Raw genomic sequence first — 9,031 nt, 5'->3', positions numbered from 1 at the left:
AATAGGCCATCAGCATAAAACGCAATCAATTTTAGCTGTGACCATCATTACAGTAGTTCACTCACCCAGAAACATACTACAGAAGAGTAGTATGAAGAGCTAATTGAGGAATACGAGAGGGTAATTAAATACCTGTGTCTGAAATGAAGGTTTACCCTCCAGTATCTAAAACCAACATTAGAAGCTGGTCTTGAGAACAGTACAGCTGTCAAAGTCTTCTAGGCAAGAAACAAGTGTGGGTTTTTTTTTTATTGTTTATTTTTTAACTAGAACAATCCCGGAGTCCTAACCAAAACCTCAACACTTGTTGCAAATATCACATCACATTTGTTGAAATATTAAATGTGGGGTTTTGGGTAGTAGGGTCAGATACTGCTAAATGACTTCGTGACAACACAGTCCTGTACATATTCAGAATTCATACAGGATTATGAACAAGCACCTAACATAGTTGCTACATTATGAGTCTCCTAACTCAGCCATGCTTGAAATCAAATGTCTGAGGTACGGTATTAGGTGAATGATGGTATCATCCCAGAATACTGTTCCTGGTGTACTATATTCTTGTAGTAAAACATCTTTAGAAATTATATACATGTTGTATAAAAATAATTACTGTCAATTTCAAAAGATACCATAACTGAAAGATGAAAAGCAGGCTATTGTAAAATAGTAGATACTGTCTACCCACAGCTCCCATCTCTTTCAACAGAAGTGTCAAATGCTTGACATTGTACAGGGTCAGGCCATCTTACCAGTATATGAAAGGCCAAAAATACAAAATTTCCCAAAAATCAAAAGAACACAACTGTACAAAACAGTGACTCCCTGGTGGAACATGCTACGACTTGCCCCAGAAATTCTCTTTCCTCTTCTGAGCTCGTTCCAGAATCTGAGATGCTAGTGAGCTAGAGGCTGCAGAGCGAGCAGAGATCTGGGACAATCTGTCATCTGTGAGTGCATGCAACAAGGAAAACAAATCTATAAGTAAATCCACAGATGAGACATAAATTTTAAACAATTAAGACAGCTGTGGCTGACTTCTCAAATGTCAAAGATTGTATACCTCTTATGACAATGGATGCTACAAAATCAAATACAAACTTCTAAATTATTGTTAGCTTTGTTGTTGCAGGGGAAGATAATCAGAGAGCTACAAGGATGCTGACTGGGATTTTTAAATTAGGTGCTCAATTCTCAATGAAATGCAGTGGGAGTCAGGCAGTGAGGTCTCCTTTGAAAACTAGCACCATTGTACCCAATCTGTATAGCATAAAATGATCCTCCAGTAGTATAGAATTGGCATAGTAACTCCTATGCTTTTTCCCCTTCCCCAGCATATTTGGTGCAGTTTTGGTTCACATGTTCTAGTAATCCCTGGGTGCTGTATTGGTCCCTTGGCGCTTATGGCAGCTAGTGTAAATCAGAGCTGTCCTCAAGCTGCTCTCAATTACTCCAGGGGACCAGCTGCTGCACCACTAGTCTAGACCTGGAAGCATAAGCGGAGCTTAAAGCTCCTTTGTACCCCCCCTACCCCAGCCTTGAGATGCATTGTGTGCTCCTTGGTTGTAGCTGAGGATCAGGGCAATTCTTTTTATTTTAGTCACTGCAGCTGGCTGGAAAGCATGTGGGCAGTGATTATTGCTCAGCAAAGCATCTATATGTCTACATAAAGCATATGAAATTCAACGGTACTCTGCAGCATCCCACAACCTCACCACACATTTTAGATAACAGCGCTGTACCAGACTGCATCTTTGTTACTAAAAAACCAGTGATGAAGCATGAGCTATCATAAATAGACTCGACTGTGCCCAAATACAGGTATTTTGAGTGTATAAATTTGTTATGTATACAAATTGATTGAAAGCTCAGCCATATACTTATATACACAGCTACAATTAGCAGTTTGCTCATAAAGGGTTTTTTTTTTGTATGTGCAATTCAGGAATCTATTTAAGAATGTTTGGACCAAAGGCTTTCAAAGATTTAAGGGAAGTTTCAGAGATGGTACTAAATGTTAAACAATCTTATTTAAACTCACAGAAAACATAGCAGGGTATAATGTCAAGTTCTGTTTGATTTCCGAAAAGTCACAATATCATTTATTCTCCTTGTCTGGAAAATTGATAAGACTGTTACTGAGAGTGACCATCTTGTTAAAGTAGTGACAAAATCTGTAATGATACTATGGATGTACAGCAGTGCATCAGGTCAGAGAGGCAGTCTCCTGGCACAGACACTCAATTTTGAAAGCTCCCTTGGAGAATACATGGAGCCTGTATTCAAATTATCATGAGAATAGAATATCCAATAAGGTTACAAATACTTCTATATTCTATCTAGTAGGATTAAAAATACCAGAGCACCCTCAGGCATAGTACTTTTTCACTTTGCTTGTAGTCGAGGCTTGAAGCAGAAAGGCTTGTGAAAATGTGGGAGGTGGAGAGGGTAGTTAAATCTGAGTTTGGAACAAATACTTATATTAGCCATACTGAACCACAGCTATGATCTGTTTCATTTTTAATGACATTTCATGGTTTATTTATAGGGTTTGTACTTAACTTTTCAGATTACTGGGCAGAGAAAAATATTTTGATTTCTTTTGATGATATGATGGTCTGGGTATGCATAAAGATTTTACTGGCCTACGTATGGGATGGCTGCATTATGTCCTATACACATCCATCTCCCATTGAGGTGCAGACAAAGTCAGAATTCATCCATATGATACATACTGTTTAATACTTCAGAATGAAAAATACCTTCATCATTATAGTTTCTTTCCTGCAGCGGTAACTGGAGATGGCTCATCTTTGGACTCGCAATGTTCCCTATAAGAAAAGGCCGCAGTTGTTATTTTTATACCATTAAAAAGAGCTGTTTTTGTATGGGATGACACTTCATGTCAAAAACTATTCAGAACACTACTTCTAAAAATGTAACTAGCAATTAGGATACTGCATACTTATTAATTACAGGACTGAGACTCCCTTACTTATCCTCATTATAATAACTCCGATTGTAATAAGTTTCTTATAACGGTAGCCTGAAAATGGTGCTGAGATGAGGATGGAATAAATGTATTGCCTTGTATTCTTTTCAAGGCAGCATCTTTGGAGGCTGTTACTGTAGTTACACAGTGAAGTAAGATCTAATAGTTTGCACTTAGAACTTGGAGGTAGAATATGGCCCTAGTTCTAATCCTAGCTTTAACAGTGACTTTTCTCTGGATTTAGGCAACTCACTGAACCTGTTTACCACTTGCTCCATTGTAAAATGGAACTATTACCTTACTTTATCCATCTCTGAAGATGCAAGGACTTGTGTGCTTTTCAAGAGCATGTGGTTAAAGTTTTGTGGAACTGGGACTTAAGCATATAAATTTCACTTTGACATCTAAGCGACTGAGGGATTTTGTTATTTATCACATAGATGCCATCACAGTACGGTTACTATTGTTGTTTAAAACTACTCTGAGCCACTCTGGCCCAAATTGCTCCTCTAATGAAGAGTTCACACAGAGTATGCGTACAATGCATTGTAAACCTGGGTCTGTGGGACCCAAGCTTATGGACTCGGTGTTTATAATCCTGTGCCTGAGTGACCACACTGTATTGTAAGCCTGGACCCAGGTCTCTCAGCTATCCTAACACATCCATACTGTGCTATGCAGACCTTCTGACTCTGGTCTTTGGCTTCAACTGCATCCACGCTGCAACACGACAAGAATTGAACCCAAGTCACAGCAGGCACTGGGGCTCTGACCCACCATACTAGGAGGGCCTTAGGACCTGGGTCCTGAGTACTTGCTGACCTAACTCAGACACATTTGTGTGCGGATGGAAGGGTGGCTTAGGCTCAAACGTGAGTTAGAGCATGGACTTACTGTGCAGTGTTGACACAGCCGCAGGGACCAGGAAATGCTGCTGAGATTCCAACAGACCTTTTAAAGATAGAGAAGGCTGGATTGTCCCCTTCTCTCCCACTCCACACACAAGGGTCCTCAAAAATCTACAGTTCTCTCAAAATCCACATAGATGTCTGGTGATTCTGTAGAGGCCAGGGCCATCCTCACAGATGGGACTATGACGACAGATTTTCATCTGCCAGCAACTCTCTCCTGAGCATCCCAGCCCTACAAAGGTGGGTGCTCCACAGCACATAAAAGGGCATGTAAACATCACAGCCTCAGCTTTTCAGCTGATTGCCCTTCGAAAGCTATAGTGAAAGGGGAAAATAAGTGTTGTACCACACCTAGCCTACTGTCCTTGCTCTTCTCCCTACACAGGGTGTACTGTAGCGCGGTATGATGTTACTGTGGAGGTGTCCAATTACTCATCTGTGTGAGTAACCCAACAGGGAAATGTACTAGGTTTTCCCCCTGCTGCCTACAGAAGAGATAACAAAACTGTTCACACAGAACCAATTATTACCTAGTAATTCCTTACTAAAATCAAGAAAGCTCTATTAGACAGACAGTTACTGGAACCTAAGCATAGAACAAAGGCCAGATCTCCCCATAACAGTGTAACTCAAAGTATCTCATTAAGGTGGAGAATAGTACAGTTCTAGCAAGATGAAACTTTCTGGTAGAAAAGAGTTTCTCTGCAATAGGCAGTCATTCTTTGTTGAAGTGACAAAATTTTGGGCCGTGCACATTTGCAAGACAGCAATTACCACACAAACTCAGTGGATGGAAAATTCCTATTTAAAAAAAAACAACCATTATGCTGGAACTCTGGATCCCTGAGAGTTCCTTGAATGCGACAGCATGGACTCCAGTAGGAGGGACTAGTACTTTTGACTGATTTCTGCACAGGAGCTGTAGTTGGATGTGCTGAAGTGGGAGAAGCTCTTTCATCAGAAGCATTGACAGTGGGCCAAGAATCCTTCCGCAGAGGCAAAGGATCTAATGTTTTCAATCCAGCAGCTGGGGAGGCCAGTAGTGATACAGCTTCTGTTTCCCCTTCAAACTGAAATACCATAGAAAAGACTACTATTAGTTTATACATAAAACTGTAAATTTGTTTGAGTTATATCAAACACCAAGTACGGAGGCATATGCAGCTGGTACGTGTTGGCTGTGTCTTGCTGGAGCTTCCAGGTTAGGCAAATGACTTAAGGCTTTGGGACAATGTTAAGCAAAGCTCACATTATGAGGGATAATCTAAACATGACCAAAAGAAGGCTTTACATATGTGTAAAAGCATTAGACTGCTTTTTCAATTTCATCTGGCCCTGCACTATTACACCATGGGTGCATTCACATAGAATAGCAGGTCAGATTCTTTCCGTTGGAAAATAAATTACTTCCAAGCTTCCACGACCATCTCCAGGAGCACACAACACATGGAGACAGTATAAACTAATGGACTGACCAAAAGCCTGGTAGTTGGATTCCTGAATTTCTAATCCTATCTCTAACAACAACTTTGTGGTCACAACCTCTGTGTTTTGATTCCACATCTGCAAAATGGGACTATGAGATTAATATGGGGATTAATACTCAGTTACCTCAGAGCAGCTTTGTGAAGGTTAATGTTTATGAATTGCTCAGTATTATTAACACTGAAAACCTATGTAGGACTTTGAAAAGCAGGCTGACTCCTTTATAACAATAAAACAACATTAATTTAGTCACAAAACCCCTAAAGGATTTAAAACTCTACTAAAAAGACAGCCAGCAACTAAAAGATGTTTATAACACTTGGGAAGCCGGGAACATTGCTACAGTGACAGGATCCTAGGGAGACAGGATGCAATAATATTTGTGGCACTGTTAAAATACCAACTATTAGATACTAAGGAAAATCCTGAATAAAGGGAACAACCAATATTTTATTTCCATGAGGGGAAACAGTGAAGGATATAAAAATAGAAGGAATTATGATTATGAATCAATTTTAGTGGGTAGCAAAATAGGAAAGTGGAAGAAAAAGGATAGTTACAGCTGACTTGTCATTTCAGACCTAAGGCTTATTACCAGGGCAAAAGTTGAACTCTGAATTTAAAAAAAAAAATTCAGCTAGTGTTCCTGCTTCTACTATAGATTCTACCACACTGGGAGAAATCTGCAGTGAAATCCTATACATATTTAGAAATTGAGATCACATACCTGCTTGTGAAGTGATGCAACTAAGGACTGTGAAGGTTTTTGAAACACAAGGAGCACAATCTATTTAGCTTAAGGAGAAAGCTAAGGGGTGAATTTATCAGAGTTTATAAGTACTTACATGGGGAACAAAAATATAATGGGCTCTAGAATACAGAAGTATAACAAAATCCAATTGTCAGAAATTGAAGCTATATCAACTCAGATTGGAAATAAAATGTACATTTTTAACAGAGAAGATAATTAACCTTTGGAAAAACTTGCCAAGTGTTGTAGTGGATTCTCCATCACTGGCAGTTTTTAAATCAAGATTGGATGTTTCTCTAAGAGATATGCTCTAGTTCAAATGGGAATTAATTCAGGAAAATTCTGTGGCCTGTTATGCAGGAGGCCAGATCAGATGATCATAGTGGTCCTTTCTGACCTTAGAATCTATAAGCCACAAAGACCCATGAAACTAAATACTGTCTTAGTATCTTTTTGACCCCTATGCTAGCATGTACAGAGAAATCAAATCTGAAGTAAAATGAAGCAGAAAATTCCAAAAACAATGGAAGGGGAGAGAGACCCCAATGTGGCATACTTCTCTACCCAACCCATGCAGTTTGGAGCCCAGGAATGAGCTGGGATATGGGTAGCAGGGAATTCAGCTGATCTTGGCAGCAGTCTTTCCTCTGGACTCTGCACACTTCAGAGCAGAAATATATATGGGAGATAATGCAGCATTCCCTCCCATACTCCTTCAGTTTCCATTGCTTAACAAAAATATATAACTATCAGCATAGGTGCCGACTCCATGGGGGAAAATTAGTAGGTGCACTGGCAGCCCCCTGGCCCACCTCCTCCTTCTTCTCCTCCTCCCCCTCTCCCAAGTGCGCTGCGTCCCCACTCCTCCTACCTCCCAGCGCTTCCCACCCAGCCGCCACTAAACAGCTGTTTGGCAGCGTTAGCACACTCTGGGAGGGAGAGGGAGGAGCAGAAACGTAGTGCGCTCAGGGGAGGAGGCGGGGAAGAGGCAGGGCTGGGGCGGGGATTTGGAGAAGGAGTTGGAATAGGGGAAGGAAGGGGGTGGGGTTGGGGCAGGAACTTTGGGGAAGAGGTTAGAATGGGGGCGGGGCAGGGGAGGAAAGAGGCAGGGTGGGGGCAGGGCAGAAGGGCAGGGGGTCGAGCACCCATGGGGAAGAGGGAAGTAGGCGTCCATGGCTATCAGCCTCTCCATCACAGATAACATTGAACATTTTAGACTGGAACATCCCAATCCTTAAACAAGCTTAAAACAATTATTCCAACCGACATAAAAAGGATACCCTATCTATATTTTTCTATACTGCACATTGACAAATGCTTGCTTTGTCTCACCCCTCTGGATTTTCTTTCTCCTGAGGCTTGTTTGGATGAAGAATAGTGTGTTTCTAAAGACTTCTTTCTCTGCTGTGGGGACGAAGGCTTCATTTTAGATGGAGACACTAACACTGCACCTCCTAGAGTAACAGAAGATAAAATATTTTGTTACATTAAAAGCTTTTAATAAATTAATTCCCTCAAAATGTTGCTTTTCTTTTAAATATTTTTACCAACAGCTGGCGTGGTAAGATCATGATGAGTTCTTTGGGCTCCACCAAGTGTTTTCAACTTTGGAGTAGAAAGCCTGCCCCGCTTTCCTGATGATACTGAAGAAGAATCTGACCTATCTGCTGAAGGCTTCAGTAACGAGGCATTTTCTCTGAAAAAATGAGGATGGTCTAGTGGTTAGGGCTCTGGCCTCGGTCCCTGTTCTACCACAGACTTCACATGTGACCTTGGGCATGTCACTTAGTCTCTCTGTCCCCAGTCTGTGGAATGAGAGAACAGCACCTCTTTACCTCACATGGGTGTTGTGAGGATAAGTATGTTAAAGACACAGAGGGATACTACATTGATGGAGGGTCATAAAAGTATTTTCTAAGATAGAAAATATGACTGAATGTTATGTATTACCAACAGAGTTTATAAAACATGCATGGTAAATTGTAATTGTAATTAGAGGAAACATAGGCAAGCCAACTACCAAACACTACTCAGAAATAAGTCCTTGATATTTCTAAATATCTTCCTACTTTTTTTCCTACACCCAGGCATTGTCAGAACTCCAAGGTTACTAATACATTCCCACCCTCTTTCCTGTATCAGGAAACCACATCCAGGGAGATCTGGACACAGCTTCCTGCAAAGCCCATCAACACTGTTCAAGTTTGCTGAAAAAGTCACAGGGTATGTCTACACAGCAGCTAGGGAGGGTGCTTCCCAGTGCACGTAGATAGACACACTAACTCTGCTCAACTAGCAAGTTAAAAACAGCAGTGTGGATGCAGCGACACAGGCAGTGGATTGGGCTAGCATCTGAGTACAGTCCTGCCTGATCCTCTGGGTACATACTCTGGCTGCCAGCCTATGCCGCCGCCAGTGCTGCCATGCCATCCTACTATTTTTAGTGCACTAGCTCAGGCGGAGCTAGTGCATGTCTGTCTTCCCACACTGGGAGGCACTCTCCTATCTGCAGTGTAGACATACTTTTAAGCACTATATCATGCAGTCCGTTCAACAGTGACAGATAAGACTATCCTTTCAGTCCTACCAATCCTTCAAAATTGACTCTGAAGCAGATGCCTAATTTTAATTTTCCACATGGCTACATGTTGTTCTATCCCTTGCCTATTCTGAATGGCCTTCTATACAACTTTTAACATTTTAAATGTTATGCATTACATTTACTCATATTAATCAAAATAGTATTTTGTGTTTAGTTTCTACAAATTGCACTTCTAAAAAAAAGTTTTGCATTACTAAAATCTAATTTTCTTTGACGGAAATCATTCGCTGAGCCAAATCTTTGAAGCAGCTCAGGGTCTATTTCTTCTTCCATTTTGCCCTTTGCCT

At 40.9% G+C, this 9,031-nt stretch overlaps 1 protein-coding gene across 5 annotated transcripts in view; it reads right to left on the bottom strand.

Annotated features, from left to right (window-relative positions):
• Nucleotides 1-250: 250 nt before the first annotated feature.
• MDM1 (Mdm1 nuclear protein) overlaps nucleotides 251-9,031 on the bottom strand; it is a 30,906-nt gene continuing 22,125 nt past the window's right edge. For 3 of the 5 annotated variants that reach the window (XM_030548781.1, XM_030548783.1, XM_030548785.1), the window contains 5 exons: nucleotides 7,690-7,838; nucleotides 7,475-7,596; nucleotides 4,727-4,976; nucleotides 2,766-2,834; nucleotides 251-951 (listed from right to left, as the gene is read on the bottom strand). In XM_030548781.1, coding sequence (XP_030404641.1) covers nucleotides 842-951; nucleotides 2,766-2,834; nucleotides 4,727-4,976; nucleotides 7,475-7,596; nucleotides 7,690-7,838 — 700 coding nt within the window. In that variant the 3' untranslated portion in view covers nucleotides 251-841. Of the gene's footprint in view, nucleotides 952-2,765; nucleotides 2,835-3,889; nucleotides 3,947-4,726; nucleotides 4,977-7,474; nucleotides 7,597-7,689; nucleotides 7,839-9,031 lie in introns of all 5 variants that reach the window. The other 2 variants (XM_030548782.1, XM_030548784.1) reach the window with 2 other exon arrangements.

This window comes from Gopherus evgoodei, chromosome 1, assembly GCF_007399415.2.
Source record: "Gopherus evgoodei ecotype Sinaloan lineage chromosome 1, rGopEvg1_v1.p, whole genome shotgun sequence".
NCBI classification, from domain to species: Eukaryota; Metazoa; Chordata; order Testudines; family Testudinidae; genus Gopherus; species Gopherus evgoodei.
This window is presented reverse-complemented; position numbering and strand designations above follow the sequence as displayed.